The sequence below is a fragment of the Necator americanus genome, chromosome V, assembly GCF_031761385.1.
Source record: "Necator americanus strain Aroian chromosome V, whole genome shotgun sequence".
NCBI lineage: Eukaryota > Metazoa > Nematoda > Chromadorea > Rhabditida > Ancylostomatidae > Necator > Necator americanus.
In genome coordinates this window covers 35,142,548-35,166,001 of record NC_087375.1, presented here as the reverse complement: position 1 = coordinate 35,166,001, position 23,454 = coordinate 35,142,548, and the positions used below count along the sequence as shown (strand labels likewise).

The following is a 23,454-nucleotide window of genomic DNA, read 5'->3' as shown; positions in this document are numbered from 1 at the left end:
ACATGCGGAGAAAAGCAAATAAAATGCAATCTATATGTTTGATGCGTTCAGGTGACTGTTTCGAATATTTTTAAATAACGGACACATAAATTATGTACGCAGTTACAGAAAGCTTATGTTCTAGAGGAAAAAAAAACGAGTATTGCCCATGATGGAAAAAAACAGTTTATAGCTGTGTTTGTTCAAAGCAAATCTTTAGAATTTTCAAAAAAAACATTTCCATCACAAAATTTTCAACAAAACAATCTAATTTTCCCCTTTAAAAATTTCTTTATGATCTTTTAAATTTACAATCTTGCAAATCACTGCAAAATCATCAGATTCCCATCATTTTTTCATCCGTTTCAGCGTAACGAACACGGAATGGTCGAAAAAAAAACGAACGAACGAACAAAGGACGAGATTTAACTTCAATTGGATGAAAATCTGTTCACCCTCCTTTTCTGGAATGAATATTCAACAAAAAATGAATGTTTCGTCAACACGTAAATGTCGAATGTGCATTTTTCGAGCACCCCTTACTTAGCTTCATGGACAAACCGATAAGGGAAAAAATTTATGGACTAGAATCATCTCCTTTTTTCGATGAAAATCCAACAAAACCAAAATTCCTTTCAAGACAAAAAAAAAGAGAATGAAAAGAGAGAAGAGAAGGAGAGAAAGAAAAGAATCTGAGGCGGTAACAAATAATATGCCTTGTATCGGGAATAACTCTAGTCCCAACAAATAATGATACAAAAGTTGGTCCTTATTACTGGATCGTAAATCCTCTGTCATTCAAGATCATTCCAAGCACATGCAGTGTGATCGATAACGAGGGTGATCACATCAAACTTACCCATATGTAGATGAATTAATTGAAGAATGAAGGCCATTCTTAAGGATTTGTTGTAGAGATGCAAATTTTTAGGAAATAGGCTTAGCAGCATTTGTATGACATAAAAAATAGAACATGAAAACAAAGCAAAAAAAAATACTAGGAAAATAATTCTAGTGCATTAATAAGCAGAACTAAAGCGTTTTCTTCTTCTTTTCTCTATTTCTAATAATTATTCAAACAAATATTAGATCGACGCATTAATCGGATCTTATAAAAAGTGTGAAATCGCAAAAAATCGACTAAATCACAAAAATATTGTGGATATCGGAAAACGCAACTGCGAAATTTGCATCCTTCACTTTTGTCTTCTACATAAATATTGAAATGAAATTCCATATTCAGATTTTCACTTTTGAAAAACAATATTTAGATTAACTTCCAAGTTCTGAGATACGCTTTTGAAAATTCGTAAATAATTTTTTTTTGGCTACGAACTAGAGCTACGAACTGATCGCGCTGCAATTCCACACATATTGGTTTGTTCAGGAGTATCAGTGAAAAAAATGGAGGAAAGTCTTTAATGAAAGAAAAAGGAAGGAAAGAAATTTAAAAATGATTAATAGCGCGAAAATGAACCGACTGCGCGGTCAATATTTGGCGGAACCGAACAAAATCGATTCACTTGAGGTATAGGATCGACAACAATGACTATTTGCCTCAAACGATGTTGGTCCTAAGATCAAATAGAAATAATTCACTTAAAGTTTATGATCTGGCGAAAAAAAAACTTCAATAAAGTATCGATAACACTTCTGTTTCCCTATAATAGGAGAAAAAAGCGATTTCAACCTTCAACGAATTGTAGGACAAGTCTAAAAAATAGGGAAAAAATATGGCTGTTAAGCTAAAATTCGTAAATATTTTTTTTTGGCTACGTTCTTGAGCTACCTGATCGCGCGGCATTTCCACACATATTGGTTTGTTCAGGAGTAACAGTAAAAAAATAGAGGAAAGACTTTAAAGAAAGAAAAAGGAAAAAAAGAAATTTTAAAATGATTATTGGCCCGAAAATGAACCTAAAGCGCAGCCAATATTTAGTGGAACCGAACAAAATCAAGACGTTAGGTCGTCAAATCCCAAGGAAACATCCAGACAAATTATTTGTTTTCTTCCTGGAATGTTATTCATAGTCAGTTATAAAAAAAAGAAAGATTCACGTGGAGAAAAAAATCAAAAGAAAGAAAAAAATCAAATAGAAATAATTCAAATAAGGCCAGCAATGTGGAAAAAAAAACTTTAATAAAATGTTGCTAACAGTTCTGTTTTCTTAGAATAGCAAAAAAGAAATGGAAAACCAGAGTTCTATGTACATTTCTCCAGAGAAATGGAGAATTTTTGTTTGTGATGGTGTGGAAAATACACACAGAGCCAACATACGTTCATTGAATAATTCATGAGCAAACATCCAGACAAATTCTTTGTTTTTCTTCCTGGAAAGTTATTGATAGTCAGTTATAAAAAAAAAGAAAGATTCACGTGGAGGAAAAATTCAAGAACTGTTTACTACACAATGAGTAAGTAAAATTTGAAATTTGACACCTGTAAAGAGAGTCAGAGAGAAATATGTAACAGCTGACCCCAAATTAATGTGACAAACGCTTCTCGCAAAAATTCTGGGGTCACATGGTCGTTGAAACCAAAAAAAATGCCGGAAAAAAGCTGAGATTAATTCATGGATATGCTTTCATAGTACTGTCTGAAACATTGAACATAACTGTGTTATGCAAGGAAACCGGTTCGGGTGGTTGCTGACGACAATGGCTGTGTCAAGGAAGAAATTTTCGATTGTGTAGCTTCTGTGTTTTCTCTTACGCAGCTAAAGATCTGTCTTTTTTCTCATAAAATGACCATAAAAATTTCTTTTAATAGAATAAAATTGTGTCTTTGGTGTATTTAGTAGTAGTAGTCAGAAAAAAAATAGAAATTAAAATTAGGGAATACAGTTAGCAGCAAGGAATTGACGCAAACGTAGAACAACAACACAAAGATTTCCTTCTATAGCAGAGAATGACATTTTTGTGTATTTGGGAGTGGTATTCAGCAAAAAATAAAAATAAAAACTAGGAAATACAGTCAACAGCAAGGAATTGAAATTACGAATGGAAGCAGCGATGAAGTCCAACTTATCCAGGAACTACAATTGGTTCGGCGGCGGTTCTATCGACGAGGACGGAAGAGCAAAGATCCACTGACCAACTGTTTTCGATCTACGAGTGCGTTCAATTTGAAGAAATCAATCATGGAACGATTGGGAGCGTCCGAGAAACGGAGATCTGGTGCTATATCACCTCGTCGTGACCGTCTTCACGCTTTTTTTCCCCATAAAGTTCACCAGAGCCGATTCTGGATAACTGCACACAAATTTGTAACATCCTCTAAGCATTCCGTTCCCAACATGATAATTCAATTCATGATCCATCGCAAAATTACACCAATTTCATTTGGGTGATGCTCGCTTCTTTTTGCTTCATTCTTACCTCACGTGAGGGAAAAAATTGAAAAATTCTGTGAAAATTTCCCCGTTTGGTTTTTATCTGCACCACTTTTCTGGAGTATACGGCTATCAATGAGTTCATACAGTACATAGATTTATAGCACAACTTTACATGGAGATCATGGCCAGATCCAAGAATTTAAAAAAGAAATTAAGAAGGAATACGCGAGATCCATACGATACCGAGTTAATTAATCACAAAATCAATACGTATCCGAGAAATAGATGGTCCACAAGAGATGGAGAAACCATAAAAATACGGCTTACAAAAAGTGAGATCTATCAGTAGATCAATCAATAAGAGATCATTGTGAAATATGGATTATGACTATGCGGAAGCCGGGAAATGGCAACGGATCGTCGTCGACGAGGACGACGACGACGACGACGATGGTGGTGGTGGTGGGAACAATGGGAGCAGCTGAGTTCAGCCATCACTGCGGCAGCCATGCGAACTGTTTTGGCGACGAGACCGGGCGGATACGATACGATCGTGGCGGTGGATTTGCGCTACGTGACGTCATGTGGGCCGTTCTTGGATGTTCGAAATAAGCAGAATTAAGCCGACCACAATAAGTAGAACGAACACGCATAGGATACAGAATGCCAACCTGCAAAAGTAAATAAATAAATAAGTTGAGTAAAGTAAAAAAAAATAATAATTAATTAATTAATTAAATATTAATTGGGAATAATCATAATTTAATCGTTAATTAACAATTAATACCACAAGTAATAATAATAGTAATAATAACAATTTAAAAAAATAACTTCAAGAATTAAATACAAATAATAAATAATAACAACAAAAGAAATAGTAAATAGTAATAATAATAATTTAATGGTTACCTATTAATTACTTCAAAAATTAGATACAACTAATAAATAGTAATAATAATGAAAAAAGTAATAAGAATACAAATAACAAACAATAACGATACGAAAATTCCGAAAAAAAATCAAATTAAAAATAAAGTTTTTTTTGATAACATTATTACACGATGCAAATAAAAGCAAATAAAAATAATAGAAGTAGAAGCATAACATATATTTAAAGTGAATTTTAAGTAAATTTTTTATTAATTTTAGATAGGAACAAATTCAAACCAGGACATAAACCTGTAAGGATAACTTGTGTATAATTGTTGTTATTGTTGATTATTTGTTTTTTTTTCTATTTCGACTCCACTTTTTTAAAAATATTTTCACATAAATATAGATCGATTTCAATTTTTGGCACCAAACTGGCTTCGAAGTTTCGTCTCCCATTTTTTATTTTACAAAAATTGTTTACGTGCCCTGCACTAAGAGTCCGCTTATGTTTATGGGGTGATGGACATTCAAGAGATCTCCATTATTGTGTTATCTTCTTCCTAATGGTAGTCGATGATAAACAAAGACTCATCCAGTATAGTATGGGAAAAAACCAGAATCCCCGAAAAGACGAGTAAAACAGCGGCAGGAGCTCCAGAAAATTATCAAAATAAAAAATGAACTTCCCGCAATATTCAATCACATCGTATTATGCACATCTGCCCATCTATTATCACATAATTCCAGTTTTACTTTTTCTGTGGTCTTTCCTTTGATCACAGAAACGGTAGTCACCAAAGAAAATCATGATATTATGGTTCTTATTTGAAAAAAGCATTATGAGGGTATGAGAGGACACTTTAGGTTCCTTTCCATAACTAAAATACATAATAAATATCTATTTTCTATTTTATTCTATTCTATTTTCTATTCTATTTTCTGGAACGTTAATTCTTTTGCTAATAAGGAAATCATAAAAACTTGTGATAAAATCCTCTTTATCAAGAAAAAAAAAACAGATTTCTTGATTCGTTAAAATGTAGAAATAGAGGTGGATGCAGAAGTGATTTTAAATAAGAAACGGAATCTGACTTTAAATAAGAAATAAAAGAAATAATAAATAGGAACGAAAAAGTTCCCCACCGACTATGCACTCGGTCGATCCATGTTTTTTTTCGTACGGACGGCGGTGGTGTGACGGGAATCCCGACTGATTGCCTGGAAGCAACAAGTGTTCTTATCGCTAACTACCACTAGTGCTTGTTGAAGTACTCTTCAAAGCGTGAGAGGTTTCTCATACGGTAACACCTGCTACCGTATGAGATGATGCCAAATGAGAACGTCCACGTCTTCAGTATCAGATACCAGAACTCTCCTCCAGGTAAAGGAAATTAAAGATACGGTATCTGAGTGTTTTTTTATGCGAACAACAGAGGAATAATTGGTGTTCTGTGTTAAAAATTGTTGAAAATCTCGAAAATTTATTAGTAGCTACGATGAAAGTTCATTGAAAATGCACTTTTACTCTTTACAAATGTGTTCTTTGATATGTTTGCCCTTAGGATTGCAGAGATTGCAAAATTTCCAACAGTTCATTGATTTTCACCGACAAATAGCGCAATAAAAATCTTAAAATAGGGGATAGGACAGATCTTGTCAGGGAATCTTTCCGTTTTCTATTTTTACAACACTACCGTAAATGAAAAAAAATCAACGTCAGATAGTGGGAACTACAGAAAAAAGGACAGCACTTATGTACCTTGATCCCGAAATTGTAATATCAAAGTCGATGCTATCATCGTCGCTCATTCTCGATCCTCGTCACATTTATCCTGAAATTGTCAAAAATATTTCTAAGATAGGGAATAGTCACCGTGGGCCACGGAACGGCACAACGGATAATAAAAAGCAACGTTGGTAACAAAGTGGTAGGTAAATAGTTTTTTTTTCTAAAGAAATGGGCATGAAATTAAAAATATTGGGGATAAATTTAAAAATATTAGCGAAATCCTTTTTATTTTACAAAGCGTTCCTTGATTTTTTTTTTCTTCAGAAATGGATTTCAAAGAGTATTGGATCTTCTTAAGAAGATTTTTCTGAGTATTCAGCTGAATTCTCAATTATTTTGGGACCGTGGATCGAAAACCGTTAATGAATATAAGTGACATCCTGAAATAATTCTAACTAAAGAAATACGAAGCGACAACAGAGCAAGGAAGAAACCAGGAAAGTCCTTCCATTTCCGATTAAATTGTTCGAAAATACAGTATAGCTTTATGCTGCAATCAGAATAAAATACGTATTTTCATAGTTCCTAACGCTTTTCAAGTGTGTTCCAGTCCTCGGTAGTGTTTATGGCGTTGAGGAGGAGAAAAATTAGAGAATTTTCCAGGTGAGAAAGTAGGAAGTGTCACAATACATCGATTGGAACGATTACAATATAGGAAAAATGAAAAGATATACTTGCAACTGTGGAAATCATCTTATTGCTACAGTCGACAGTCCGATCAATATCGGTTCTTTTGTGGTTTAGTTTAGGTTAGTTCTTTTATTTTTTTTTAGGTTCCTACCTAATTTCCTAGTAAAAGTTGAATATTTTCTTGTAGGAAATCGGTAAATATGTGGAGAACATTTTTTTTAGATCTGAAAAGCTTCCTTTTTTCTTTTCCTCAAACTAAAACTGTCAAACGACGTGGTGAGTGATGTTTTTTTTTTTTTGAAAATTACGATTATGCTTTAAAAAATGCCACTGGAATTCTTCAGTCGCAATCCACTACATATCCAGAACACCACGACAAATCCGCATTGCCAGGAAGTATCCGAACTACGAAATCTCAGGGTAGATCTTGACAAAGTTTCCAACAAAAAAGGAGAATTGAGGAAAGGTTTAAAAAATTATTTGCAAAGTGACCAGGAAAAGGGTGACAAATTGAGGTAGCAATCGCGAATTTTTTAATCGTTCTCACCCTCCCTTTCTTCTTCTGTGATTCACATTCAAACTATTTCTTCTAAAAAATTAACTAAAAAATAAAAATTAATCAAAAAAATGAGAATGAAAATAAATTAAATCAGATAAAAAAATTAAATTAAATTAACTCATTGTCCAGAAAACTCGTTTTGTATAATTATGAGCAATTTATAAGAAAACTTCCAGCAGCTATTGAAGAGCTATGGAGCAACTTAATTGAGTCGGTTCTAACAAATTCGGTCACGGATCCTAAATGAATTCACTTTATGGGATTTTGAAACGTTTAATGTCCTTAAATGACGTACTAAAGACTGCAGAAGAATTGAATTTGCAATAAAATTTCATTGCAACCGACTTAATTAGCAAACAATGCATGAACACATATTAGAGAATCGCAGAGTTGACTGGAGCTACTTGAAAATGTCAAAAAAAAGCTGAAGGATTAAAAAAAAGCGATAGTCCCCATTTCCGAATTTAATCTACCTCTTATTCAGAGACATATTACTGCCAACGGAAACTAATCCACATTTTCACATAAAATTTGTCAATTTCTCAAATTTTTTCTGATCAGAAACCACTGTTTTACACGTCCGCTGTGAAAATTTTGCTCATCCCAATATCAAAGGACCATAAAATTGGCTCCGAATGAAAATACGTTCGAAATTATTTCATTCTAATTTGATAGAGACAATATTCCTTTTCCTGTTCCAGTGCTGGTATGAAATCGCCTCAGAAGAGGGAAAAGGGAGTGATGACAAGATCTGTGATTGCTGAAAATAATATTCGGACCTTCTCATGTTTTAAAGGGATCACCCTACGAAGCTGAGGTGGTACGGATTTCAGGTGGAGTATGGTATACGGGGTCGTAGATTATGGGGAGGAAAGTGATTCCGTCCATTTCTTCCTAATTGCCGTAAAAAAGGGCTCGGAAGATGCGGCGCCGCACAAGGCTGGCGCGCTCCAATCGAACTCGTTGTAGAAAATAGCGCGCCGGAAGGCTCGAAGCCGTATCTTCCGGGCCATTTTTTACGGCAATTAGGAAGAAATGAACGGAATCACCCTTCTCTCAATGATCTACAATCCCGTAAACGAATACTCCACCAGAAATATGTACCACCCCAGATTCGTGGGGTGATGCCTTTAATTCCTATCTCATTAGAACCCATTTCTCGGTATTTTTTTTCCGATATCTCCATTTTTCCAAAGAAATTTGCATACATCAGCAAAATTTCTTCTTAGATTTCATAGTTCAGGAAATTCTTGGCAATGCGGATTCTGCGTAGTGTTCTAGAAACGAAAATAAACGGAAAAAACGGACTGAGGGTTTTCAACCTGTTTATTAATTCAAAGATAGGAGAAAATGAGATTTTCTAAAGTGCAACTAATCGATATCCGGTCGAAAACGTACGTTTATACTAAGATATCAACAAATAATTTACTGACATTGCTTCCAATATAGTGAGTTCATAAAAAAGGAAAAAATTATGCTATAAGCAACGAATTCCAGACGTAATTCCTTCCGATACTAGGATTCTTTAATTTCTGTACATAATTATCAAATGGGAAGGCGAATCGTAAAGAAGAGACGTGAAAATGTAATGCATCATGAAAGGAACCTAAAAAAAAGTGGTAAAATAATTTTTCCAGTCGTAAAAGTAATCTTTTTTTTCCAACGATGAACGCTAGACCAACGAGTAGAGCTTACCTTACCCGACGTAATCGTAATCCTATGAGTGATTACGAGGAATTTGTGCGGTCCGAAAATAGATTTCTGGGCAGAAACTGATAAGATTTACAACCACTGTCAAAACTGAAAACGGTATTTTGCTACTCATGGAAAAATTGTGCAGAGGAAAACCCGGAAAAGTGACAAAAACAAAAATCATATCGCTAATCATAATTAGAACCACAATTATGCCATCAAAAGAACAAGGAGCATATAAAATTTAGACTAACTTTCTTTAAATTTTTTGAACTTTTAATGTAGACTTTAAAACAATCAGGGAGATTCGAAATGAAACGTGAGGACTCTCCAAATCTTACCATGTTCACAGCGGTTCTTGAAGAAATTATTTTCTTTTCAGTTTTTCATTTACAGGAAAAACTCGAAAAGAAAATAATTTCTTCAAGACAAAGAGATAAGTATTAGATAACACTCAAAATATATTAATCAAGGTTGACATAAAACAATGTTAGTAATTAAAAGGATTAAGTTTCAAAAGAGTTTGGTCCAAATTTAATTTGTTTAATTTAATCCAAATTAATCTTCTTTAATGAATTTATAGAAAATAAAGTCATTAGATCAGGACCTGCATGACCTGCATCAAAGTATGGCTTGGCTCGGAAACAACCGTCAATTTTTACTACTACATTACTTTCTGAGTACAAAAAAAAACAAAAATAAAAATATAAAACAAAAAAAATAGGAATAAAATAAAGATGTGAGAACTACACCGCGATGAAAAAGAATAGCACACTAAATTATTACCCTCGTAGCACGCACACGCAGCTTCCGGCAGAGGTCTCCGCTTCCGGAGCCTACCTACACCTCGGATAAAATCTAAGGCATTGACTGAAAATTGTGTCCGGTCTCCCTATTCTACAGAATATTCCAGAATTTTCCGGAAGATCTGCATTTATACAAATAAAAAAACACATACAAAGAACATGAAACTGATCTGCAATCTCTGGCATATAAAATAAAACTAAAAAATAAAAAATGGAACGAAAAAAAATTGGAGTACAAAGCGAACCACACATAAATTAGCATAAAAATTAATGGTTTTAACTATTCGAAGAATCGAATTTTCCAGCTATTCGATTATTCGAATTGGGCATTATTTCGAATATTCCCCTACTAAATCATTCGTATTCGACCGAATACCAAAATGATTTCAAATAAATCAAATTTTGAAGAGATGAAAGGCTGAAACAGCGAGAACAAACAGAACAGAGACACGAACACTGCTCACAAGATCCACAAAATAAAAATTAAAAATTAAAAATACAAATAGAAGTAAAATAATCATATTATTCACGTATTCACGAAAAATTCCAGCCAGTCAACTTTGTTTTTGTGGATTTTCTCGTTATGTGAGGGTTTAGTGTGACTGACATGTTGTGGACGAATAAATGTGCAAAAAGCGAGTAAAAGCTGTTGGCGAACTGCGTAACGTGTAAATAGAAAAATTTCATTTTGTTAAGTTGTAGCGAAACAACCGAATGATCATTTTTTGACGACTATTATAAATGAAGTGAAAGATGAATGTATGATTAAAGAGAAACTAATGCGAATGAAAATATATTCGATGAAAACAGGTGCACCTTTAGAAACCTTTTTTTTGGATAAGGAAGAATTCCGAGAAAGAAAATTTTAGGAGTTTCACTCATCGCGTCATCGCGCTACCATCGCCGCGATTTTTTCATAACAAACATCTATCAAAAACGAAATCGCCATATCGCCAACGTCGATGGTGAACGGCGGCATTCGGCTTCTCACTTCCTTGTTGGGCCTCTTGTTTTATGGGGCACATATAAATTCATCTGTGATGGAATAGCTGGGCGTTCATTCCACAACGAGAAAAAAACAGGTTGAATTCGAATATTGGTTAGATATGTACTCGAGACAAAATCAGTTCAGCCTCATCTAAAATTGAGGTGACGAGTATAGCGCAGTTGGTAAAAGGTTCTGCTGCAACTTCACGTTCAATGGTTCGAAGCCGCGCTAAGCCTCCTAACCCTTTTATCGCTACGAGTTCATTTAGGGTTTCGTTAAAACATCTACAACTCGCGCTTTTCAAACCTCATGTCCAGTAATTATGGGCAGATGAAAAACGTCTGGAGAAATTTTTAGCACTATGACAAGTTCCTGGATTTTAAGATGAGAATAAAAATTAAATTGTGAGCGCAGTAGTGGAGTGCAGTCGGTAGGAGATTTGGCTGTTACCGCACGATCGATCGATGGTTCGAATCCGCTATAGTGCCAACCAAGCCGTTCATCCTTTCGGCGTCGATAAGTAAACTACTAGACTTGTTGGGGGAAGAGAAATACTGACTTGCTTCCTCGGCTAACCCCGCAAATTAGTGTAGAGGCTAGTTACACGTTCGTAAACCTCAAACGATTCTGAATTGAAGTAAAAAACAAATAAGTACATAAAAGAAATAAATAGCATACATAAATAATTTTGCATTTGGTAGCAACGAAACTGGATTGAGGAGAATGTCGAGATTTCAAATGTGTAACAAGAGGGTCGGAAATAATGCGGTAGAGGTAGATGGTTAATTCAAAAGCAGAAATTCGTCGATAGATCATAAAATTGGTTTTATTGACTTATCTGATCCTCAACCTTCTCATTGTGGAAGAAGAAACTGTTTCCCAGTTCAAATTACTCAATGCAATCATGTTGAACATTTTGAAGACATTTTGCAGTTTTGTATTAGCTTTTTTCTGGAAATTTCCATTGCAACAATCTCGAAACACACAACATTTCGAAAAATTTTCGGAAAGTGAACTATTTTTCGTCTTCAGGATTTCGGCGATAAGTCTTCCATATGCTGACGAAAATATTTTTCATAATCTTTACACCATTCATCCTATCTGAGCAATCTGTGAGCTCTTATACGCCATGGAACTCTCGTCATCCTAGATTCGCAAGGATTTAAAAGAGAAAATGATTTTTTTTCCCAAAACCTAGCATAATGAAAGAAAAATTACAGTTGAGGTGGCACAGAAATGCGAATGGTCCGTTTGAGGTTTGAGGTTTAACACTCACGGAGTCGTTTTAGTATTACAAAGAACAGGCGCATGTAAAAAAAAGGATTTAAGAAGCTCCGATTCAGAAGTCCAAAAAGTTGAAGGGAAAAACAGCCCTCATGGTTTTCTAACTTTTAAAATCCGTTTTCATAAGATAATTCGGGAGAATTTCACTATCAAATTTCAATATAATTTCAAGAAAAATAATAAGAATAATAAGAATACGATTTCAGTATAATAGAGTTGTAGACTAGGTAAAAAAAAGTTCCAGCGACTAAATGTGAGGCCGTACAATTATCCTGAATTTTTGGGTTTAAGGGTTGACGTTATACGTAGAGGCGGTAAAGATGAAGGTGTATGACCCTCAATTGATTCGGATTAATTCTTTTTATGACTTTAGGGCATATATCCGGCTTCGTATGGGCAGCTATTCGTTTTCAGAGGTTAGACATCACTGAAGCATATTTCTTCTCCTATGGAATATTTTTTTTCGAAAAAAAGATACGGCCCGCTACTAGGTGGATATCTGAAACCAACAGCTAACAAGCTTTTCAGCATCAAAAAAATTGTAGTCCTAAAAAAATCCTCGATAGTAGCAGTTATTACGCGAATAGACGACATTTCCATCTTAGATCCGTTACTGAAAGAATTCTGTTTTTGTTTCTTCTCCTTTTAACAGCCAGACCTAATGTGATTTTCACAATTTTCTCTCCGAATAGGAAGTGCAGTGTTTTGCTGTAAATAGATATACGAATCCTTGAATAGACACCGTGAATAGGGACAACAATGTCATTTCAGGAAAAAAAAACCACCTGGATATTAAGCGGACAGAAGAATTGTTCTACAAACGCTCATATGTATTTTAAAAAAAAACTAAAAAAAGTAAGTAACGAACTTTAAACAGGCACCTTAGATATTCCAGTCCTAATCCAAAATCTAGGATGAGCTGGATAGATGGATAAGGATGCGCTTTTTTTTCTTAGGATTCAATAACAGTAGCTAATACGCTGGGAATATCACAAAAAAAGTAAAAATTCAAGCTCATCTAATAAGTAAAATTCGAAAAACATTTTATTATTCGAAGACGTCAGAAAATGTCATTTTTATTTGAAAAAAAATAATTTCCTTTCGAAAGTATGCATTTTTTGCTGAATTCTTGCAGGCAGTTAAAAACAGAAAATGACTGAGAACGAAACGTTTTCGCAGATTTCCGCATGTAGAAAATTCCAGAAATAATTCCTTTTCCTTAGATTTTATGTGAGCAGTTAAAAATGACAATTTTAAATTTTTCTGTTAGACTCTACTTCTTCAAATTCAGGGCTAATGCTGCGCTTTGAATGAAGGAATTTTTCAGTCGTCTGACCAAGGATCGAACTTTTGACCCTTCCGTAAAATGAGTGACGTGTGCTGAGGCAATGGCCGATGCGATGGCATTAGCTACTGACTTTGCTTAAAAACGATGCCTTCAATGCGACTTATTCCAAACTAACTAATCCTCTTTATTCACACAGAAGAATATCCATTGTTTCAAAGAAAATTACATGGGATTTTCTTTGAGGAATTTTCTAATAGAAAATTCAAGCGGCGAAGAAAAGAAAGTGCACTTGTTCGTACCTCCGAACTGAATTTCGCAGAATATGTCATGAGTGAAGCGACCGCCGGCTCTTTCGCACTACTATACCCATGGGTCGTCGAAGAGCATTATTCATACAATCAAATCTCTTCCCCGTCGAATTTCGTTAGCGTGTTTTCGCAACGAACAAGCGGACGGAATTTCACGGCGTACTAACAAAAATTAAATGAATAAAATGTAAGGAAAGTATTGATGTTGTGAAAATTTCAGTCGCTGGGCAATATCTTTACTTAGGAGGAGGAAACTAGTTTCATTTATAACATCCCTACGAAAAAAAATCACTCCAGAGTTTTTTAGCCTTCGTTCAATTGAATACCGAGCGAAAAAAAAAGATTTATCAAGTCCAAATTCTCTCCAAACCCCAAATTTCATATTTGAGTAAAAAAAAATTTGAATGTAAAAATTCAGCAGTCAAAACTCAAATTGAATAAGGCAGACGGGAGCGGCAAGGGAATAACATTGAGGGAGAAGTACGAGAGTAGGAACACGACATGAACGAGCAGTAAGCAGGAGGCGGGACCTTCTATCCGCTTCTTCAAACTCGAAATCCACTACCACATGGAAGTTAAATATTCACATTTAACAATAAAAGCGACTAATTGGCTGATGGTTAAAATTTTCTTGGGAATTCCACAAAAAAAAACTCCGACGCCAGAAAAAAAAGAACACCGCTGCATATCGATGCAATTCTTTTGTTTAACTTTCTGCAGCAAATTTTGACGAGTTCGGCGAAATTTGCATAAGGGAAGTTTTTCATAAATGAAAAGATGCAGAAAAGAATTTTTCGCGCTTGAACTTGATGCGAAATGTGGAATTTCCATGAATATTTTCAGAAAGATTTTCTAGTCACAGTCGTCCAAAAAATCAGCGCAGTCGAACAGAATTTTACATGCATCGCATAACTTTGAGAAAAAGAATTCCAAGAATTTGTTGCAATTCTTAGCAGGGGAAGGAGAAATGCAGAACAAATGTTGCACTTTTAAGAACATCGAACGAATAAACATATTCCGAAAAGCGTTACTGGATCCGGTCTTCTCGGAAACACGAGGCGCTAAGAATCCTTCACGTCTAACCAACTTAGACGCAACTCGCTCTTCCATCTAATTTCATTATAAGGGGGACCTTTTCTAGCGCATGCATCCTTCAATTTTGTCCACGTGCGGCACGCGAATATACACAGATTTGAAATATACCGTATCATTTACCCTTGTGTCTTCGAAATTGTGTTACCGAGTTGAATTTAGTGCATTACTGAGGTCACATGCGGATTAGCATCCACTTACGCCCCCATTCCAATCCTCCCAACTCTCGATTACACGGTTGGAGAAAATTTCCCTGGATTTTCCTATTACGATAAAAACCGCCAAATGGTCCAATAAAGTGAAACAAGAAAACGAAAGCATGAGTGGGAGTAGAACTTTCTGGATTCTGATAGTCAAAGGCGGATACGGTAATTCGGTCATGGTCGGCTGAGAAGTGAATTTTGATTAGTAAACGTAAAGAACTACGTAGTTAGTACATAGTTAATGAGACGCAACGTGATCAAATCCCCGTCGAGGGGAAAAGGCAGAAAATTGCTCTGAGATGACTGAGTGTTACGGTAGGATCTAGGATATTCCCCGAATTTTGTGTTCATTCGATTTTCTAGGAAAAAATTCGAGGAATTTGAGGAAAAAGCTCGTTCACCTCATATTTTTTTCTCCAAACGGCACAAATCCCATTTGCTCCCACTTTCTCCCACTAATAATAAAAAATTTTCCATTTATTTTTGATTTTTTCTATTTTCTAGGATTTCTATTTTTCTATTTTTCATAGAATTTCTACTTTTCGTCAGTGTTAAAAAACCTCAAAAACTGGACATTCCAGTAAATTTTCTGTGTCGAAAACTCCACCATCAAACTCGCAGAAATGATGTTCCCTAAAAAGTATTTTTCCGTAGCTAAGAGTTAAGAAATCCTTCAAACCATCTGGATGTTTTTTGCGGATTCACTGGTTTTATTTCACAGGAAATCAAAACCGTAATGGGAGCCAAAGAAAAGCCGAATATTGGCCAATTAGCAATTTACTGATGGAGAACAAGAAAGGAAAAAAGAAGAACGAAAAAGAAAGAGAATAAATAAGACAAAGTAACAAAAGATATAAGATTAAGAAAGAAATAAGTAAGAAAAATTGCTATCTAGAGAACCCTATCGAAATTATCGGTTTCATTTGAAGAAATGTATATGTGTAAATGAAAATAAATGAAATGTATATGTATAAAAATAAAAAAGATGCACGTATGAAAAATAAAAAATATATAAATACACATGAAAAACATGTATACATGTGAAAATAAATTATCCATGAATGTCTGAGTCACCTTGAATTAGGTTAGAATAATCTATTTTTCATGTATTGTGACTCTTTAGACAATTTTGTAAGTTCTTGCGTAGTGTACGTACTTAGAACGAGTTAATGAGGCTTGGGAAGAAGAGAGGAGGAGTTCGGAAGGTTAAATATAGCATCATCAAAAACCTCGAACCATTTTCGCTCCTTTCATGAACCTGCGATTGTCGAAACGTTACGTCAAAAATAAAGTTTCACCACAACTTCACTGAAAAAAACAATAAAACCGATAGGAATAACTTCTTTAAATATTTTCAGAGCAATTTCAGAGTACATAATTTTATTCTGAATCGGAGAATTAGGTCATTTATTTTATTTGTTTTGTTATTTTTTGCTATTTATTTTATCGCTTGTTCACCTCTTATTTATTTATTTATTCATTTATTTATTTATTTATTTATTTATTACGCTCAAAGGCGTGCCCAGAGTAAGAGGCAAGGAATGAATACAAATAAACAAAATAAACTTTTTAATTATTTTTTTAAAAGTTTTATTCGGTAATTTACTACTAGTCATTTGTCAAGCAAAGAGAAACCGTAACCGTATAACTTGAAATTTTATTTTCAGTCGAAGAATTTAGTCATATATCTTATCTAATTCATTATCTCTTTTTTTCAACTGATCCAGAAAAATTTATTTATTATTCATTCTAATTCTAGACAGAACGCGAGCTTTGCTATTCCGGTAGTTCCCTTATGAATATCGGCTCATGTTTATCTATAAACAAAAGATAAACAATGTTCTTCTTCTAGTCCACTGATAGAATGTTATTTAATAACAAGCGATTCTCATTTCTTACGATGCACCTCCTAGATCTTGCCGCTCTTCAATTCGCATGGATATCATTTGCTATTTTTTCTCAATGTGGTCGTGTAAGGCGTCGGGTGAGCGCGAATATTTTGGATCAACATCCACAACGTTATTCATCATCCAGCCGCTATAAATCAGATCGTTGCTTGGATTCTTATTGTGTGAAATCCAAGCATGTTATCCGCATCGCTTCACAATAAGTAATTTTCAGTTTGAACGAGAGAAGTTCAAAAAGGAGCTGATGCCAAAATCGAATAGTAAGAGTCGGTCGAGTAGAGCATTGAGGAGTAAAGGTGTCTAGTTGTACATTTCATTTGCAGACAATAAACACAACATTCCCCGTACATTTTCCTGGATATACTTCAGCCCAAGGAGATCTAGTTACATAAAGGCATCACCCCACGAATCGGGGGTGGTGCGCGTTCTAAGTGGGTTACGATTATACGGGTCGTCGATTACGGGGAGGAGGGTGATTCCGTCCACTTCTTTCTAATTGCCGTAAAAAACGGCCCGGAAGATGCGGCTTTGAGCGTTCCGGGCCGCTTTTTTCCACAACGAGTTCGATTGGAGCACGCCAGCTTTGTGCACGCGCCGCATCTTCCGGGCCGTTTTTTTACGGCGATTATCAAAAAATGGACGGAATCACCTTCCTACCCATAATCTACGAACCAGTATAGACATTACCCACCTGAAAGCCGCACCAACCCGGATTCCCGGATAGGGCGATGTCTTTAACGACGAGCAGTCGTAGCTCAGTTAAACAAAGAAGATTGAAGTTTGCTCTTCTGCTTGGATTTAACTAGACCTAATCATTTCAAAGGTTGTTTCATATCAGTCCGCCATACTGCAGCTGGAGACCGAAATAAGTCTAAATATAGTATGGTATGAATACTGTATTTGAGGTCACAATAGGATGATACTTAAATGCATCACTCCGCGAATCTGAGGTGGTGCAGATTTCAGGTGGAGTATTCTTACAAGGGATAGTAAATTATGAAGAGGAGGGTGATTCCGTCTATTTCTTCCTAATTGCCGTAAAAAAAACGGCCCGGAAAATGCGGCGCCGCACAAGGCTGGCGCGCTCCAATCGAACTCCTTGTAGAAAATAGTGCGCCAGAACGTCCGAAGCCGTAGCTTCCAGGGCCGTTTTTTACGGAAATTAGGAAGAAATGGACGGAATCGCCCCCCTATTCATAATCTACTATCCTGTATACGAATAATCCATCTGAAATCCGTACCACCTCAGATTCGTGGAGTGATACCTTTAAGTTTCGATCTAAGCCCACAGTCGACGAATGGTTCAAGTCCCAGCTGCCGTCCTTCTAGCAGAAGGGAATCAACAAGATGTACGGCGGCGGGTGGTAGGCGAGGTCCATACGTCTGACCTGCAGACCGGCTCGTTTTTGAAAGATTTAAAAAAGAGTCCTGGCGGTAGACTTATCCAAAATCCTGATAATCCTTCAGCCCAGATCACTGTAAATAATCATTGCCCTGAGTAACCCTATCTTCTCCAGAACAGAAAGAATTAATCGTGGTTCAGCGCATTCTCTAGCTTTTGACTTTCCATTTGTAACTTGTATTCATAAAAATTAGCATATCTTCCATATATGCGTAATCCTTGACCGGATTCTACTGTCTGTTAGAGAGGAGACCTGCCTACGCCTTGTCCTGCTACGAATATTTCTATTTTATAGCACTCAGGGTTGTTTTCAAATAAATAAATAAATAAATAAATAAACATGAAGGCGTGTACAGCGCTGCTATTGAAATGATTCTTTTCATAACTTGTATAGAATAAGTTCTAGGCGGTGAAAACAAGATGGAATCCAGGAAGACCATCCTATCAACGAAACAGAGGCCTATTCAACATTTTTCTAATTCACCAAACGACGACATAAATGCATTTAAAATCGAAAAAGCAAGAAAGGAACAAAGTGATGATATAAAAGTGAGGGAAGTGGGATTCACACAAGCACGTAGAAGAATTTATGTGGTTTCAGACAGATCTCCACTCGATCTCCTCCAATAAGGATCCGCTCACTAGAAAGGAAGTTCAGGAAGCATTGATTAAGAGTAAGTGTCAATTAGCGGTAAAAGCTAATGTATGTCGTTGAAATTTTCAAAGTTATGCGTTTTTGCAGAGTTACGATCACCGAAAAATCTTAAAGCAGGAATGAATTACGAAAAGCTTAAGGAATTACGAAAAAATAGTGTCAGTTTTCTCCTCAACTTAGTTTTCTAACCTGAAAACTACTACTTTTCTATTCAAATTAACCCTATAATAAGGTCAAAGGCTCATTTTTCCCCTCAAAATACAAAATGTGGAACAAACGGGCTACACACTGGAAAAATTCCGAGTCGTATTGCAAGCAAGTATCATTAGCGACGACCTACAGGGTCCCCACGGATTTTTAACAAAGTTACAGTAGTGAGGTCAAAACGACTTGAAGCTCGATGCAGCTCCGTAAGCTGCTGAAGTCCAAGCAGCGCAGCAGCGAAGAGTGGTGCTTGGGATCAACATGTGACCCACTTTAGCTCCACTTATCGCTGCAGCCCGAACGAAACTGGTGAGGGTCCCATCTCGACAGCAACCGCCAACTCCACCATGCAGCATCGAGCTTGCACCGTGCCTCATGTCATTTTGGCCCGTCTATACAATCCATACATAACCTTTATGGTTCAAATGTCAAAAAAAAACCAAACATACGGTCACCGAACATCAGGTCATTTTGTCCGTCTAGAACAATAAACTATTTACCAATGTCCTCCATAAAACACAGACAAAGAGGCACGGCGGAGATATAGGGGGTCAAACGGCATGAAGCACAGTGCGGTTGCTTAAACGGTTGCGCTCGAAGCGGAGCATAGCGGTCAGAAACTTGGGGAGGGGGACCCTTGCTGACCACCATTCCTCGCCACGGTTCGCAGTGGTCCCACCTCGATTACAACCGCGTTCTTCACCGCGCGACAGCAGCCGCCTACGCAACTACCCCGTGACTCATGTCGTTTTCACCCTACCATAACACTCCGACATTGACTGCTGATGTCATCGAGGATATTGATGAGCTAGCGAGTTCGATTGTAGCGACCGCTATGATCATACCCCTCATCCAGAAAAAAGGATCAATCGATAGCTGTTAGGAATAAAATCGGTACTTTCAATGTTTGTCGCCATCGCTAATGCAGCACGCAAATCCTCAATTTCGCTGTGTTTGAAGGTGGATTTTGAGCATGAACCTACATACAAGAAAAATAAAAAGTAGTACACAATCAAACTCTACGATGCCAAGATTCAAAGAAGGTCGAACTTGGGACCTATATACAGCTAATATTCATGATGTAGCATGAGAGCTGGGACTTGTGTTTGCGTGAGTGGATGCGATGCACGTGCGATCGGAGCGCGACATAGGGCAGGCAGGCTGTGTCAGGCGCTTTGTCACCGTAACTATGGTTGGCCACATTCTACAAACACAAAAAAAGAATTCTCATACGACCGAGTAGCCAGAAAAAGTCCAGCAATAACCGATAAAACTAGAAAAGAGGAAAAAACTGTGACGCACAAATCCAGACGCCTCTAAAAGCATTTACCTAAAATTTTAAAAAAAATAGGTTTCCCTTCAGCGCAACATCATTATAGGTTGTAGTTATGACGTAGTACGATTCCAGAGGGGACGAGAACCTCGCTTAAATTCACAAAAGGTAAAGGGAGAAAAAGATGCGCGACAAGTAAGAAGTGATGACGTTTTCGAGCAGCCGGGAATTGTGGTAAGTAACAGATCCTTTCATGAAGTGATGTAATGTGCATGATAAAAAATACTTTTATTCTTAAATAAATAAAGATCCAATTCAGAAAAGCGATTTCGCCGTTGATCAAGACGAGGTGTGTTTTTTGACTTTAACCATACAAAACCGAATCATACTTGGAAATCAAAAAAAATTTGAAAGTTGTTCAGAACTTCGACAACTTTCAGACGTTTTTTTTTCTCATTTATTTGAAACTGTACGTTATTGATCTGGTCCTCTTATTCATTAAGACTCCAAAAGAAGCGAATTCGAGTAGAGCGACACCCGCGAAAGAGAAGGAGGAGTGTAGATCGAAATTCTCACATCAATCCGACCCAGTGGTAATGAGAATTATTATTATTCCAGTCATCAGCAGAAAAAAAAGAAGAAAATACTTCATATACGTTTCAAGATTTTTATGTTCTAGGATGAGCAACCCCAATCACACTACGAAATTGAAAAGAATGGAAAATGGCGAACACGATTAAGTCGCATGGTGACGGTACTGTCCAATCCAAACTAACAACGATTCTATTTTGAGGTTGAGTTTATAGTAGGGTCAGAACGGCATGAGGCACGACGCATTTGCGTATGCGGTTGCGCACGAAGCGGTGCGTCGGAGCGTAGCGGTTAGAATCTAGGGGGGACCCTCCTGACACCATTACTCGCTGTAGTTCGCAATGGTCCCATCTTGATTCCAACCGCCTTCTTTACTGTGCCGCTTCGAGCGCACCCGCTTATGCAACTGCAACGTGCTTCATGTCGTTTGACCCTACTATACATCAGCTGGAGGATTCCGGATGCAAAATCTCCCCATATTTTCGTATTATACTGAACAAATCCAGTGCAATGAAAATTTCCGAAGAAAACGATTACTTTAAGAACCTTTCTTGGGTAGAGGGAGAGGGGAGACGTCAACAATAAACAAAGAACAACAACACTGACGTAATCAAGATATTCACGTTCGATTCGACTGACTGCTCAACGGACCACCGGATGTCCGTAAAGTCATGCTGCACATTTGAGAGGTCACAGGAAAGAAAAAAACAAGCTTGAAATGTGAAGTTTCCAACAGATAGAAGGAAAACCATCCAGGTTTCCGTGCTATGGTGCGCAAGCGTGTGCGCATATGGGGGTGACGTAACTTACGCCAGACGAGATGTGGACAGTACAGAGGAAAGTCAAGTGTGTTCCATGCCTTGCAAAGTTCAAATCCGTGAGCAAAGTGCAACGTGAGTATCGTAGCGTGTACAACGAAGCGCCATCACATAAGAATAGCATTAATCGATGGGATAAGAATTTGCAGTTTGTTGGAGAAACCCGGTTCTGGTAGACCATAGGTAAATGGACTGAATAGGTAAGGAACTTGAAGAGTTTTCCTTTCATTTTGTCAGAATTTCACATTTCCATCGCGTTTCGTTGCTTTCCTGCGACCGGTCGAAAGTGCACCAAGACTTTCCGAACACCCTGTACATACCCGGGTCAAAAAGACAGAGACATCGGTGCAGCTGCGTAAGCGGTTGCGCTCGATGCGGGGTTGTGGACCCAGCGGTTGAAATCGAGGTGGGACCATCGCATACTGCAGCGATGACTGGTGCTAGCAAATGTCCCCATCGATCCTAACTGCAACGGATAAATTTATAGTAGGTTTTACGCCAAGAAACAATTGAATCAGACTTCTTGATAATGCTATCATAAGAATTTCAGAGAAGAAGGAAAGGGAAGAGCGCAAATACGGCAAACAAAGAGGTATGACATCAAAGTTTCTACCCCAATAGTTTTTCGAGAACCAGAAATTTATGGTATTTCAGAGTGGTCAACAACCACAAGCTAAAAAACCTCAAGCTAAAAATGTGAGAAGTCGAAAGCGTTCGAACAGTTTATTCATTGCTTCCGACTTCAAAGATGAGGTATTCCTTTTATTCTGTGTTACTTTAGATCGAGTTACCTTACTTCCTCCCTTCAACCCATTTATTAAAATTTCTATCGTGTTCATAATGTGGTATTTCAACAACTAGATATCCACTGAACATTTAAAAGCTCTTAATGGCTTTTTTTCGCTACCATTTAGTAGGAGGAAAGAAATCAAGGCTTAATTCGTGGTTATCTTTTTTCAATTCACTCAACTTTGGTCAGTGTGATCAAAAATGAAAAAAATTGGAATTAAAAAGAGAGTTTTCAATGAAAACTCACCCTCTTGAGGAATGTAATGATTCCAAGCGTTCAGTGTTATGAAGGAAAGAAAGCTACAAGTAAGTGCGAAAGTAGAAACGCTCACACTTACTTATTTTTGATTCCATGTATATTTCGCAACTTTTCCTATTTAAGTGTCACGAGATCCATACCCACTTACACCCACTTCTTCGGGGAATAGTGCAACAATCCATCCCTTCTGGGTACGTAGTTCTTGACACTGATAACTTGTGGAATTCTGAACATATTTCGAACAAATCCGAGCGAATTCTTGACGACCCCATTCAAACTTTCACCGCGCAAAACTTTGGCATACAAGAGGAAAGCTGAGAAAATGATGGTAATATGGCGACATTCGACCTGTTTGAAAAATGAGATGACTAATTCCAGAAAAGTAACTATCAATTAGAGGAACGAATCCAAGGATGAATGATCGTCGGGAAGAACCTTACAAGCTTGAAATGCTGATTATTTTTATCTTCATCGGTATCATAAGAAATTGTTCACGGAAATTCATCAATGATTTACAGGAACTGTTTAATTAGTCAAAATTTGCAACGGAATTGTTCCTATAAAAGGTTAAACCGGAATTCTTGGCAACAGTTATACCATAAAATGTAGAGAAGATCACAATTACAACGCAAACGCAGGATACCAGTTAAAAAGCGCATATAGCAAGCGGATGACGAGCTCCTCAAGAACCGTAATCGTTAAACATTGTAACATTGACACTGTCAAACTA

The 23,454-nt window shown here is 36.7% G+C and overlaps 2 protein-coding genes across 3 annotated transcripts; one reads left to right on the top strand and one right to left on the bottom strand.

The window, feature by feature from the left end:
- Positions 1 to 3,894: 3,894 nt before the first annotated feature.
- On the bottom strand, positions 3,895 to 5,996 carry RB195_016163 (uncharacterized protein; the record flags this gene model as incomplete). The annotated part of the gene is made up of 3 exons (XM_064207196.1): positions 3,895 to 3,985; positions 5,331 to 5,405; positions 5,947 to 5,996. 3 exons carry the CDS (start codon positions 5,994 to 5,996, stop codon positions 3,895 to 3,897), a joined length of 216 nt encoding a protein of 71 aa, XP_064063077.1.
- A 10,694-nt stretch (positions 5,997 to 16,690) lies between these two features.
- RB195_016162 (uncharacterized protein) lies at positions 16,691 to 23,141 on the top strand (the record flags this gene model as incomplete). Of its 2 annotated transcripts, none has more annotated exons than XM_064207194.1 (12): positions 16,691 to 16,810; positions 16,948 to 17,029; positions 18,542 to 18,684; positions 18,737 to 18,809; positions 18,878 to 18,948; positions 20,403 to 20,501; positions 20,587 to 20,616; positions 20,771 to 20,860; positions 20,947 to 21,021; positions 22,227 to 22,268; positions 22,331 to 22,429; positions 23,103 to 23,141. In XM_064207194.1, the coding sequence occupies 12 exons, from the start codon at positions 16,691 to 16,693 to the stop codon at positions 23,139 to 23,141; spliced, it is 963 nt and encodes a 320-aa protein (XP_064063075.1). The 2 variants fall into 2 exon arrangements, with proteins under 2 accessions (XP_064063075.1, XP_064063076.1); XM_064207195.1 differs by having other exon boundaries at positions 16,727 to 16,810.
- Between the last annotated feature and the right edge of the window lie 313 nt (positions 23,142 to 23,454).